We start from the raw sequence: 14,641 nt of genomic DNA, 5'->3' as shown, positions 1-14,641 counted from the left end.
AAATTGCATAATGCAAGATGCTTTGATGCAATGTCACTTCTCCCTTTCACAAAAGTCACAAACACTAATCCAGGACTAATGAGCCTGTCATTTACAACATATAATTATATGAGTGTCATTTAATCGCTTGCTTTTGCATAACACAGTAGTTGGGGTTCTTAATTAAATTTCTGTAATTTAGTGCAAATTTTCCTAATAATTTACATAGTAATTTCAAAGATGCTTTATTTATATTTCATATTCTATAATGGCAGTGGCTCTTCACTGGGACTCCTAGCTTCTAGATAGAGTAGGTAATTATCTGTAAACAAAACAAATGCAATGGGAACCTTAATACTTCAAAATGAACTCTGAAATGAAGTTCGTGAACCTGATAGTAAAGTGAGTTATCTTTCTAAAAAGTGGTCATCTGATTTCCCATCAATAAGCTTGTTTTAGAGTGGGGGACCCATCTGATGAGCAAATGTAAATCATACAGCAGTGGTCTACCAGAAAGAGACATCCTCTTTTCATTAGTATTTGGAACAACACATTTTAACATTTGTAAAAACAAAACAAAAATCCTACTAATATTGGCAAATTTAAAAAAAAAAATACTGTGTGGTGAATAGAGGTGACACGTGCTTTTCCTTGGCCGCTATTGAACTACAAACCAGCAGTCTTGAATGTCTTTCTCAAGGCAGGAGAGTGAGATGGAGGAGCATTCTGTGCCTTCCACGGGCAGTCAGTTCTATGTCCAGAGCAAGTGCAAGGCAAGGCCCAGGCTGAGGGGAAGGAGGAAGGAGTGGCAAAAAGGTCTGGCTCTGATGCTGGCCGATGGCACACTGCTAGAGACCTGTACTTGGGAAATGATGAGGGCAGAGAGAGGGACATGGGATGCCAAAGTCGGGCTGTCAGAGTTGATAAGGGACTCAATCTTCTCAGCTTCTTTATTGCAGGCTTCAATCTGCGAGGAGAAACAATATTCGTTTAATATAAAACCACAGTACCCATGAAAAGGTCAAGCCAGAAAATTCCACAAATATCCTACAAGTAGTGTGGCCTCAGAGAGCCTTTACTTTCTCTTTGTCCTGTTCTTATGCAAAGTAACATTTTACTATAGTGTGGTGGCTCATGCCTGTAATCCTAGCACTCTGGGAGGCCAATGACAGCATAGCTTGAACCCAGGAGTTCAAGACTAGACTGGGGAATACAGCAAGACCCCATCTCAAAGGGCAGGGCAGGCCAGGGCATAATCCGCAATGCCACTATCCTAATCAGTCACTGTTTTTCATTTTCCACTCCTGTTACCCACACCTCTCACTCACATTTAGACTTTATCCTTACATGGTTAAGTAGGGTCACAGGGAATACAATTTCAATGTTCACTGAAACATGAAAATGAAAACAGTCGGACTAGACGAGCTTCCTAGTGATTCACAGACTGCTTGCATTCATTCCCTTCTCTTGAGCTCTCACTGCATTTGATGTTGAAACTTGGGTTTACATGAGTGGGGTTCTATATGTCTCTAGACTGATGAAGAAACACTGGAGCCCACAAGACCAGCTCTGATGGCATCTTCCTCTGCAGTGGGCGCACAGCTCTCAGGAGACTGGAGTCTCTTCTGGCTTTATCACGGCATAACCTGCACCAGCTCCTTCCCTGGTTTGGGCCTCACTGCCTCATCTGTAGTCAGTGGACTGGAGACAGTGATTTCTCGGACCTCTTCCAGCTGTGCACACTCCCATTTGCTGTATTTAGCCCCTCCCCTCCCCTGACTCCTCTGCATCCCACTGTCAAATGTGGGATCAGGTCTCAGCCGCTGGCAAAGTGCTCAGTCCTTTAGAGACTGCCTTATTTTTCTCCCTCCTACCCCACTGAACTTCCCAAATGCCTCCACTCACTGATCCCCTGATTCTTCCTCGGTCATGGTTTGTGCCCACCCCCTCCTAGGTGCACCAAACTTGAAAGTGACAAGATGGGTTCAGGACATTCGCTGAACTCACCTGCAGAGCTTTTGGATAGTGATCGACGGGAATGATCAGGATCACAATTTCTGATTCAATGCTGAAGTATCCAAACACGTCACATTGTGGGACAGACACGTGCATGCGGATTTTTTGAAGTATTTCCAGAACTGTTATTGGCTTTTTATTTGTTACCTGGAAAGAGAAAACATGCCAGTACCTGAATAAAAGAAGAATTCCTATGACTGCCTAAGCTCCCTTGTTTTGGGCTGCCAGCTGAGGAGGCTCTTTTGACTATAGAACCCTCAGGGGAAGGCCCTGCCACAGCTTCGCTAGGCCAAATTCTGAGTGTCCAGTCCATCACAACGGGTTTTGGCCTGACTGAGGTGCTCTATAGTGAAGATAAATACCCTCACCAGAAACACTTTTTTAAAAAGTGACTGTTCTGAGGTAGAGAAGCCACAGGGTTTTTAAAAATACAGATGTTGTAATCTAAATGGGGATAAATCTCTAGGTCATGGCAAGTGTTGGGTGCACCATTTCTGGAGCCCTGTGATGGTACAGAAAAGAGAAAGGGGCAGAACTATTCAGGGAACAGGCAGGGCTCTAGAGGGTCCTCTCAGGAGGCACAGGGACTGGTGTGAGGGGAGGTGACCTCGAAGCCACCTGGGCACCCACCAGTCTGGCTACATGGGTCTGCCTGCAGGCCCACCTATGCTTACTGTACCTGCAGGGACCTTTTTAAAGAAAGGATCAGGCTGACTGTGATGTGCACAGCCAGAGTGCAGAGGGGAGGAACATGGGCTTTGGAGTCAGACCGTCTGGGTGCAAACCCTCGTCCTACTGATTATGGGCCATATGGCCCTGGGAGAGCTGCTTTTCTGAAGATTAGTTTCTCTATCTATGAATGGGGACAACACATTCTACTCTCTAGGATTACTGAGAGGCTTAGCAATAATGTTTCAACAGCATCTGCATATAAAGCAATTTACCTTAGCAATAGTATCCAGTTTTTCTTTGTCAAATAAAACTCTTAACATCCCAGCACATAATGGGCAACAAGCACCTGCATGACAGAAACCATTTTATGTGTGTTCAGAATTAGAAACAAAGAGAATTCAAAATCCTTAGTGAAATATCCAGCCCTTCATTTTGGGCGGGAGAGTTACAGTGTCCTTCCCAAAGACTGCACCTTGACCAGCCTGGGGTCCTCTCATCTCTACGTTTACCAGAATCCTTCCTTTACTCTTGCTTTCATCCTTCACCACTCCTGAGAGTGAGGAGGCCGTGGTGCAGATAGCACAGAGAGAGCTGGCCTTTCAAGAGACCTGGGGCCTGATCCTGCTCTGCCTCAAAAATCACTGTGTGATTCTGGGCAAACGCTTCTGCCAGGCCTTGTTTTGCTGACTGCAAAATAAGGGAGTTGGTGTTTCAGGGGTTCCATGAGTGTTTGATTTAAATTTAATTTAAAAAATCATTTTAAACCATTAAAACCTATAACAAAACATGGAACAATCAAATGTAAAATTATGCTGTATTTTAACAAAACAGAGATTTAATCAGTCTATTGGCAGTCCCTCTGCTCTGGGTCCCTCCGATTCCCCTTCATTTCGTGTCATCGTACTTGCTGCCAACTGGTTTAGTGCAGATTTGCATGGTAACCTGTGTTTGGTCTGTCACCTCCCTCAGAACACGGTCTCCAGGAGGAAAAGGGCTTTGTTTTGCTCACTGTTGTATCCCCAGTGCTCAGAGGAGTGTCTGGCACATAGTGGAAGCTAAGTAAACATTTGATGAATAATGGATGGAGGAATGAACCTGTTAGACTCCAGATTAACTTGTTTTGTGCAGACTTGGAATAAAGTCTCTTCTGCCACTTCTGTTTGACTGAAGAGTGTGAGATTATGAGGTAAGCTGTTTAAAAAAACTGTTACTGCTAAAAACAGTCTGAATAAAACAAGACTCTTCTGATTATATGCAACTAAAACAATTAAGTTAGATGCTAAGGCCAATCTAAGACAACAACTATCTTCTATTTCTCTCAATTTCAAATGTTTGTGTTCATCAAAACTATTTTAATTATTCATTAATTAGCAATTCATTATTCATTGCCTTTGTAATAAACATTATGCACAAATTAATAATCCTAAATTTTCATAATTAAATACTGATTTATCTGTTTATATATTGGTGTTTAGTGTAAGATTTAGCTTGAGAAAAGGCTGCTGTATTGTTTTAAAATAGCAGGATACCAGATGATATCTAAGGCAATCCCCAGGTTTTTAAGATCAACCCAAAGTAATGAGTATGATCAGCATAAGAATTTCTTCAGGCCGGGCGCAGTGGCTCACGCCTGTAATCCCAGTACTTTGGGAGGCCGAAGCGGGCGGATCACGAGGTCGAGAGATGAGACCGTCCTGGTCAACAAGGCGAAACCCCGTCTCTACTAAAAATACAAAAATTAGCTGGGCGTGGTGGTGCCTGCCTGTAATCCCAGCTCGGGAGGCTGAGGCAAGAGAATTGCTTGAACCCAGGATGCGGAGGTTGCAGTGAGCTGAGATCACGCCATTGCACTCCAGCCTGGATAACAAGAGTGAAACTCCGGCTCAAAAAAAAAAAAAAAAGAATTCCTTCAAGACTTTTTGAAAAACTTAAAGGAACCTGTCACCTCTCTTCTCAATGAGTCACTCTCTGGAGGCAGATAAGCAAATCTTCCCAGTCCTCCCCTGCCCACTGGGATACACCAGCCTACCTGGTGGGATGATGGGTTTGCATCCAGCTGCTGAGAGCAAAGGACACTTGACAGCGGCACACTCGGTGACGGAGCTGTGCTCTGAGAGGACCCCAACAGCCTGGCAGTCCCCAGAGTAATCGACTGCCACGCGATCTGAGTAGGCAGCACATACGCTGCTATAGGTCTCACCATTGTGCCCACAGACAGGCTCGGTCTCTCTGCAGAAGGTCTGAGGGCAAACAAATCACATTTAGCCTGGAAATGTCTATGGTGTACCTTTCCTAACCAAGAGTACACAACACGCCTCCCTATTTTCAGGAAGGAAAAAAGACACAGATATAAATTATGGGGACCTCTTAAGCTCCTGAGGTGGGCTAAATGGGGGTAGGGTGGGGAGCAATACGGGTGTCTCAAGATGAACTAAAAGATTACTTTTCTCAGCCTCTCTGGGACCTGGGTGCTCATTCCATGTGGACTGATAAGAGATAAAAATCTTTCCTGCCAGGTCTTTTGGCTCTGCCCAGACTTCTATTAGTATCCCAGAAGTGCTTCTTTGAACACAACAAGATGAATCTTCATGCAAATGCAGAAGTCTTGTCATTTCATGCTGGGTATGAGATAAGGAGAGGAAGGAGTGGAGAGATCAGTGGGGTAGACAGACTTTGGAGTCAACAGTTGGTCAGGAATAGATCAGAGAAAAATCACAGCCAGGAGAAGGGAACAAGTAAAAGATTGAGAATTCAGAGTAGACGGGATCAATGCAAACACCATAGAAGCTCTGAGAGAAACACAAGCATGTTTCAGGGAGACATCATGATGGAATTTTTCTAACCATGAAGACCACAGAATGTGAAGCAATTATGTCAAGTGTTAGCTGGTTGTGGGCAGGGGAGGCTAGGCCCAAAGTGGGGCCCCAGGGAGAGGGGCAAGCATAAAATCAGTGGTGCGTGTGAGAAGCCTCGAAAGGAACTGTCCTTGGTTTTTTTTCTTAAAACATAAATGCAGATTCCACAAACCTAAAAGACGGAGAGCTAAGCTGATGTAAAAAGACATTAAGTCTTAGAGAAAATTTCAATCACTTTTCAGTACCTTGAGAGGTGGGCTGATGTGGGAAGAGTGGGCAAACTTTTCTTGGTTTGAACTCATCTTCTTCCTGCTTTGTTTCTTAGTGAGGGCCCAGAGAACTATGGGAAGTGAGAACGGTGCTGACCGTGCCAGGGGTGTGAAACTTCAAGTTCTTTTCCTAGGAGTGGGCTACAAGAAGCCACTCTCCGTTCTTGCTTGTACACTAGATGTGCAAAGGTACACACGCTAGTGAGATAGCTTCCAGAGCCAGGAGAAGGAGCCAGTCCTCTTTTCTGGTAGAGGATTGGGTGCTACAGATTTGGCAGGATTCACAGAAGACCCTCAACTGGTCTTATTGTTGATTCGTCTGTAAAAGATCATAAACCAATCTTATCCCTAATGTCCTTTGTTTTGTCAGCCAAACCACTGTACCTGGCAGGGGCCTTTGTAAGAGAGGCTTTTTCCTCTTTGGTATAAAGTGCAGAGATTGCTGTGCTCCATGTGGTCTGTGTCACAAACAGGATCTCGGACCTGGTCACACGCGAGCTGTCTTGGTACACATTCATATTGGCTACATCCAAATTTATCAAAAGTCGTCAGGCAGACCTGTGGTTTGGGTATGCACCTGAAAAAGATGAATGCAGCACCATGAGCCAATGTACGGAGGGACTGTGGTGGGGCTGGCAAAGCTCTAGATGAGGCATAGGAGGCTGAAGAGACAGCAAGAGATGAATCGGGACAGTTCTGTCTCCAAAGAGCTTATGTAGAGTGGAAGAGTCGAGCCTCTGTATAAACTAGGCTAAAAGGTAGAAAAGATGTGCACAAAGCTTGCAGGGATGAGTCATTCTCATCTGAGGAGCCTGAAGAAAGCACGGGCAAGTGACAGTGTTCTAGCTGGAGTCTGGGGGGTGAAGAAGGAGACACGGGCTTGCCAGGCTGAGGGAGCCATGAACGTAGGTGTAATGCTCAAGGAATGTGGTGCTGGGGAAATGGCAGGTGACTCCGAGGGCAGAAGCCAAGGATGCACACACAGGGTAGAAGGGCCATGATATGAGGCCAACAGGCTGGAGTCTGTGGCTGGAGGCCTTGTATTCAGTAACAAATGAAACATTTCCAGGGTCTTCACTTCCAGCTTGGCTAATATGAATCTATCTTAAGAAAAGGCCTCGCCGGGCGCAATGGCTCAAGCCTGTAATCCCAGCACTTTGGGAGGCCGAGGTGGGTGGATCACGAGTTCAAGAGATTGAGACCATCCTGGTCAACATGGTGAAAACCTGTCTCTACTAAAAATACAAAAAATTAGCTGGGCATGGTGGCACGTCCCTGTAATCCCAGCTACTTGGGAGGCTGAGGCAGGAGAATTGCCTGAACCCAGGAGGTGGAGGTTGCGGTGAGCTGAGATCGCACCATTGCACTCCAGCCTGGGTAACAAGAGTGAAACTCCGTCTCAAAAAAAAAAAAAAGAAAAGGCCTCACTCCATGTCCTAAAATAATTCAGGTTTTTGTGCCTACAAGACTAAAGAGTTGATACTGGCTGGTTGCAAATGACTGAGAGAATGCCACCATGAAGCTGGTCTTGCCTAGTAATATGTGGACCTTGCTTCATTCTCAATTCCTAAACTCTTTCAGAGGGGTTAGGGATGATGGCTCTTTTCTTCTTTAGGCTTTTTTTCTGCTTTCCTGATTTTTACAAAGGTTTTACATAACTTCCTATAAGATAAGGCCCACGAAAACGTTTAGCTTTCACTGGGTTTTTTAAGTACTAAGATATATAAATATTAGTTTATAAAATAAAAGAGGAAGAATATAGTAGCTAACGTTATTTTAATTTCAAAGGAAATGACTTATACTCTTTTTAGGGCCAATGTCCTGCACCGGAATCACTACCACCAACACTATGCATGGTTCCCTTTGCTGAAATGGTTTGAAATAACAATGCACTTGGTTATGGTTTTATGGAAATTTAAAATATTTGAAGAGAAATAATATAAAATAATATTTAGAACTTCACTATCTATTAACATGCAAGGGATGAGAAACAGGAATATCAGAAGAAATTTGGTAATTTTGAGAGAAAAAGCTTGATCAATTTGAGTATATAGAATTAAGAAGATCAGGCCAGGCACGGTGGCTCATGCCTGTAATCCCAGCACTTTGGGAGGCCAAGGTGGGTGGATCACCTGAGGTCAGGAGTTCAAGACTAGCCTGACCAACATGGTGAAACCTCATCTCAGAAAAAAAAAATAGAATTAAGAAGATCATTTAAAAAGTTTGGCAATCTAGGGGCAAATGAAAGTAAACATGAGCAGGGCAGAGACCTGATCTGCCTTGCTTGTTGTTATGTGCTAACGTTTAGAAAAATGCCTGGAACATCAGTAGATACTTGATGAATGAAGGTAATGATTATTTTTTTAAACAACGTATTATTATTTGAGGCAGAGTCTTGCTCTGTCACCCAGATTGGAGTGCAGGTGTATGATCTCAGCTCACTGTAACCTCTGCCTCCTGGGTTCAAGTGATACTACTGCCTCAGCTTCCTGAGTAGCTGGGATTACAGGTGTGTACTACCACACCCAACTAATTTTTGTATTTTTAGTAGATATGGGGTTTTGCCATGTGGGTCAGGCTGGTCTCCAACTCCTGGTCTCAAGTGATCCACCCATCTCACTTCCCAAAGTACTGGGATTACAGGAATGAGCCACTGTGCTCAGCCACAATTAATTATTTTTTGAGCAGATTATATAAGCCCATGGTGAAAATGAAAAAGTACAACATGGTATAGAGTGAAAAATAGGCCTCTTTTCTACTCTTGTGTCCTAAAAACCTAATTCCCCTCCCTAGAGAAACCACTATTACCAACTTCTTTTTTCTTTTTTCTTTTTTTTTTTTTTGAGATGAAGTCTTGCTCTGTCGCCATCTCAGCTCACTGCAGCCTCCTTCTCCTGGGTTCAAGCTATTCTCCTGCCTCAGCCTCCCAAGTAGCTGGGACTACAGGCAGGAGCCACCATGCCCTCCTAATTTTTGGTAGAGATAAGGTTTCACCATGTTGCTCAGGCTGGTCTCAAACTCTTGAGCTCAAGCAATCTGCCTGCCTCTGCTTCCCGAAGCGCTAGGATTACAGGCATGAGCTACCACTTTCTTATTTATCCTTCCAGACATATTTTATGTAATGATAAGCATTTATATGCACTGATCCAGAGGGTATGTGCATTTAAAACTGCAAGTTTGGCTAAAGTACCCTCCACAAAGGGTGTACCAATCCTCCTCCAGCCTCCTCTTGTTTGAAAGTAGCAATTTCCCTATATTATGTTATCAAACTTTAGCTTTGCCAGTATGATAGATGGAAAGTGGTACACAATTGTAGTTGTAATTTAATTTACATTTCTCTTAATATGAGGAAGGTTAAGCATTGTGGCAGATTGGCTAGATGTTGATCAAATTCACTTCATTTTCTTCCTGGGTGTATATGTAAATTATATCTCCTAGTCTCCTGGAAGTTCATTATGGCCAACTGACTGAGTTCTAGACAATAGAATGTGGCTGGATGTAGTAATGAATGCTACTTTTATATGTGGTCTATTAAAGCTTTTTAAGAGCAATCCCCACTATCTCCTCTTATCTGCTATCCAGATGCAGAAGACCCAGAAGAGGACTATGAGGCTGTAGGAGAAGGCAGAGTCACTATATGGAAGGATCCCACGTCTCTGAATGACTACATGGAAAACTGACTGTTGGACAAACAACTGGGCCCTAAGTAATCAATTACTCTGTGAAATTACTGATATTTTGGAATTTGTATACAGTAGCTAGAATTACTTACCCTAGCAAATAAAAGTACCTTTTCAAATGTTTAAGAACCATTTGGATTGCCTTTTTTATGTTTATGTCCTTGGTCCATTTTTTCTATTAGGCTATTGATCTCTGTCCATTCTGATATTAGGTTGCTCTTTCTCAAATTGATTTGCAGGGGCTCTTTACATTACAAGGACATCAGCACTTTTTCTACGATATTCCTTCCAGTGTGTCATTTGTCTGTTACCATGCAGAAAATTTTAAGGTTCATGTAGCTGAATTTTTCAATCTTGTATATACTCAGGAAGGCATTCCCTTATTGACTTTTTTTTTTGTTTTATTATGAAAGCAAGACAAACTTACTCAGAAAGACTAGCCAATGGAGAAAACAAATGAACAAATATTAAAACAATTCTCAATTCTACCTCCCAACACAACGTGTATTATTCTTTCAGCTTATTTATTATGCATTGCATCCTGTCTTCTTTCCATAGAAACTTTCTTGGATTAGTTTCATTGCATAAACTTTGGCAGATGGATGACCAATTATTTGCCATTTCTTTCTTTCTTTTTTTTTTTTGAGATGGAGTCTCGCTCTGCTGCTCAGGCTGGAGTGCAATGGTGTGGTCTCACCTCATTGCAACATCCACCTCCCGGGTTCAAGCGATTCTCCTGTTTCAGTCTCCTGAGTAGCTGGGATTACAGGCACCCACTACCATGCCTGGCTAACTTTTGTTTTTGCAGTAGAGATGGGGTTTCACCATGTTGGCCAGGCTAGTCTCGAATTCCTGATCCTCCCGCCTCGACCTCCCAAAGTGCTGGGATTACAGGTGTGAGCTACCATGCCCAGCTGCCACTTCTTTTAACGCATGAGAAAGTCTCCCCTTCCCTCCACATTACACCAGGGTTTTCAGGATGGAGAAGCAGTGATTGCTTGTTCTCCACAAAACCCTTCATAAGGAAAGCACTGTGGCATTGGAATGTGTATGGTTCAGGTCATTCAAGCAAGCCCCTTAACACTCTGGTTCCAGATGGCTGCAACCTAAGTGTCAGCCAGACGCCTGCCCTGGTGGTTGCCACATGTAGAAATCCATCATTAAGGCTGGGTCAACTGTCTTCTGAGCTCAAGTGAGGAAACAGTAGAGAAAGGAGCTCAAAACAAATAATTTCAAACAGCAGTGAAGTTGCATTTCCAGAGAATTCTCACATCCAATTTCTAAAATGGATGCATACAACTAGAAGCAAATTTTCCTTGACTGTCAGGTTTAGACAGCTACTAATAGGAATACACCTTCCTTTCATCTCTTCTGCTACCTCTGCGCATGTTACATTTTCTGTTTCAGTCTTACAGAACTGCTTTAGTGCTCAACAGACACCATGTTATGGAGATAACAATGTTATGGAGATAATATGTCCAGCAGCTCTTGCTCCTGTTAGTCTGCCTTCACCAATACTACCTTTTCTCTACTGCAAACCTTGCCTGCGATCTCTTACTCATCTTTCTAGATTCAGCTAGGTATCACCTCTAGAGGCCCCCCAGGCCCTTCCCCAGGTTGCATTAATGGCTCCACTTCTGGGCTCCCAATTGCAGCCCCTTATCAAGCAGCTTTACATGGCTCTCTTTCCCTCCAGACTCTAAACTCTTCAGGGTAGAGATAACTTCTTAATTTACCTTTGTGTTTTCAACGTCTGGTATATGGTAGATGCTTTGTAAGCACTGGCCTTCAGTTGAATAAAATAAGAAGCCATTCACTTACCTTTGGTTTTTTTGGCAGGGATTAGGATTACATGGATCCTTTGACATGCATGATCCAAACTCAAACTGATGGTCTTGGAGGCCCACACAGCGAGCAATGCAGGCACTGGGGTAAGTGCGCCCATTCTGCCCACACACGGGGACAAACTGATCTGCACAGTTACAGGGCAGACCTGAAGAGAGGAAACAGCCTCAAAAATATGTATGTGTTTATTCCCCTCCCCTCATACTTCCTTGTTAAGGCAAACCATAAGCAATCATGTGAAGGTCTCATGTTAAAATAGAATTGTAACTTAAGTCAGGGAAAACCTTCTCTCTGATCTCTGACAGGGGTTTTAAAGGCAGCAATGCTCTGATTAGCTCTTGTCTGCAAAATGGCTTTCCTTTGCCCTTTTTATTGTCAGCTAGTTGAGAACCTTTAGACCTTGATCCCAGGTAGAAACCCCTATTAACAAGGCTATGGTTCGGGAAAGTAAAGACTGTTTCTCCTGATTTTAGAATTTAGATGTTTGAAGTCTGGTGTGGGGATTTCTTCAATGTTAAAGGCTAATACCAAACGTAAGAAAGAGTGAAGGTTGTAGGTTCCTTCCACTCTCATGTTCAAGATGGTAACTTAAAAAATTATTGTAATTTTAAGACTTACAAATGCTTATGAACATCTTTCTCTGAGTCACATTTGGAGTGGGACACTGGGTCCCAAGAAATGTGGCACAGTTTTGGGTCAGTAAAATTTCCTTAGTCTGCTTGATCAATAGTCATTGACTTGGTTTATCCCAGGACACCAGGGGCCACACACGATAGGAAACAAGGGTCTTGCTAGTTGTAAAGCTCAACTTCTAAAAACATTTAGATGTTAACGAAAAAATATTAAAAAGTCTTCCTTTTAAGTTCTTAGCTTATTCTTTTTTTTTTTTTTTTTTTTTTTTTGAGGCGGAGTTTCGCTCTTGTTGCCCAGGCTGGAGTGCAATGGCGCGATCTCGGCTCACCGCAACCTCCGCCTCCTGGGTTCAGGCAATTCTCCTGCCTCAGCCTCCTAAGTAGCTGGGATTACAGGCACACGCCACCATGCCCAGCTAATTTTTTGTATTTTTTTTTTAGTAGAGACAGGGTTTCACCATGTTGACCAGGATGGTCTCGATCTCTTGACCTCGTGATCCACCCGCCTCGGCCTCCCAAAGTGCTGGGATTACAGGCTTGAGCCACCGCGCCCGGCCAGCTTATTCTTTATACTCATATCCCTCTATGGTTTCTCTAAGCAGAATTAATTGTCCTTACTTGAGCAGGGCAAAGGATAATAATAAAGGATGATGATAATAAAGCAGTGAAGGCTGGGGTAGAGTTAGTACTACCCTCTGCTTCTTCACCAGTCTGCCATTCACTTCTGATTTCTGATCCCCTTTTCATGTCCAGCGGGCTGGAGTACAAGGTTGGTAAATCCTTACTCTCCTCTCCTCCACTTCTTCTCCGCCCAGTCCCCACCCCTCTCCACATGTAATACTAATTCTGGGGAAAGAGGAATCAAGTTGCCACTGCAGCAGCAGGAAATGGGGCAAGGGCAGCTACCTAGTAACTTTTTGCCCAGAACCAAAGGTATTTTAGATCTAGGAAAAAGCAGATACCAAGAGTTACCAGCAGACTGTGCTGTTGCTGTTGGCAACAATAGCTTCACAAGAGGAAAGCATCCCATCTTTCCATCCCATAAGTAGCCTTTTCACTTACTTATGTTGGTATAAGAATAATAAGAGCAGCAAAGCATAGGAAAACCAAGAAAGTAATATTCTGGGATATTATTGTTTGTGGGAGCTTAGATTAACAAGTAAGCTGCCGGGCGTGGTGGCTCAAGCCTGTAATCCCAGCACTTTGGGAGGCCGAGGCGGGTGGATCACGAGGTCAAGAGATCGAGACCATCCTAGTCAACATGGTGAAACCCCATCTCTACTCAAAATACAAAAAATTAGCTGGGCATGGTGGCACGTGCCTGTAATCCCAGCTACACGGGAGGCTGAGGCGGGAGAATTGCCTGAACCCAGGAGGCAGAGGTTGTGGTGAGCTGAGATCGCACCATTGCACTCCAGCCTGGGTAACAAGAGCGAAACTCCATCTCAAAAAAAAAACAAAACAAAAAAAACCCAAAAAAACCCAAGTAAGCTAAGGTAGGCTGAGGAAGAAGGTGCTGAGAAACAAATTGAGAATATACATGGACATTTTAGATTATAGCAGTAGGAGTAAATGGGGTATTTTACCAGGTAGAAAAGTTCAATTTAATTAGACCCATTCCAATCACTGGCCTTGTTCTTTTTGACTCATGAATTTCCAGAATATTAAGGAATATTTGCTAAGGGCCCTAAAACACCATTTAGTATATAATACCTTCAATTCATAGAGGAAGAAACTGAGATCCAGAGAGGAAAAACATCTTGCCCTTAGATTCTGTATTTATTTTATTGTGTATATTTGCAGTTAAGACTGGAGAAGCTGCCTTGAAAACAAAAATGTGTGCAAAGAAATGATGGCCCCTGAGGACAGACTCTGGGCGATCACAGTCACCTGTGAAGGTACGATGGTCATCTTCTGAACTGTGCTCACTGAGGCAAAGGCGGGTAGAACACACCAAATTGCCAGCAAAACAAGAACAGACATTGCAGTCAATACTAAAGGATGTTCCATGACCTGAGAGAAAGAGAAAGAAAATGTTGATCTATATTACACATTGAGAAATAAAGCACATATTACAATTTTTTTTTTTTTTTGAGACAGGGTCTCATTCTATTGCCCAGACTGGAGTGCACTGGCATGATCCCGGCTTACGGCAACCTCCACTTCCCAGGCTCAGGTGATCCTCCCACCTCAGCTTCCCAAGTAGCTGGGATTACAGGTGTACACCACCACATCTCGATATTTTTTGTAGAGATGAGGTTACACCATGTTGCTCAGGATGGTCTTGAACACCTAGGCTCATGCCATCTGCCTGTCTTGGCCTCCCGGAGTGCTGGGATTACAAGCATGAGCCACTGTGCCCAGCCAGAAATTCTTGAAAGATGACTTCTGAATATACCAACTAGAGTAAAATCTGTGGTATTTATATTTTCATATTTGCCTCCCACCATATTCCTCCAAGGCCCTAAAGTGCTGGACTTACCATGCTGTTCCCTATCCTCTAACAAAGTTTCCAGCTGCCCCTTCTGCTTTGAATGCTTATCTCTTCAGGGGCAGACCTGATGCCATCTTTGGATCAAAGACTCTTCTGATACCCTGGCAGGAATGCCTAGTTCCCAGAAGAGCACTTTGGTCTGCAACCTTTTTTTTGGCTCAAATTCTCTCATCTTATCACGTAAAGCATGATCTCATCC

The 14,641-nt window shown here is 43.4% G+C and overlaps 1 protein-coding gene across 3 annotated transcripts in view; it reads right to left on the bottom strand.

The window, feature by feature from the left end:
* Positions 1-682: 682 nt before the first annotated feature.
* Positions 683-14,641, bottom strand: part of RECK (reversion inducing cysteine rich protein with kazal motifs) — a 91,462-nt gene continuing 77,503 nt past the window's right edge. For all 3 annotated transcript variants that reach the window (XM_039474964.2, XM_074395041.1, XM_074395042.1), the window contains 7 exons: positions 13,839-13,961; positions 11,293-11,464; positions 6,176-6,368; positions 4,697-4,907; positions 2,940-3,013; positions 1,987-2,142; positions 683-946 (listed from right to left, as the gene is read on the bottom strand). In XM_039474964.2, coding sequence (XP_039330898.1) covers positions 731-946; positions 1,987-2,142; positions 2,940-3,013; positions 4,697-4,907; positions 6,176-6,368; positions 11,293-11,464; positions 13,839-13,961 — 1,145 coding nt within the window. In that variant the 3' untranslated portion in view covers positions 683-730. The remainder of the gene's footprint in view (positions 947-1,986; positions 2,143-2,939; positions 3,014-4,696; positions 4,908-6,175; positions 6,369-11,292; positions 11,465-13,838; positions 13,962-14,641) is intronic.

This window comes from Saimiri boliviensis, chromosome 2 (assembly GCF_048565385.1).
Source record: "Saimiri boliviensis isolate mSaiBol1 chromosome 2, mSaiBol1.pri, whole genome shotgun sequence".
Lineage (NCBI taxonomy): Eukaryota > Metazoa > Chordata > Mammalia > Primates > Cebidae > Saimiri > Saimiri boliviensis.
Note: the sequence above shows the minus strand (reverse complement) of the source record. Positions and strands in the feature narration are given on the sequence as shown.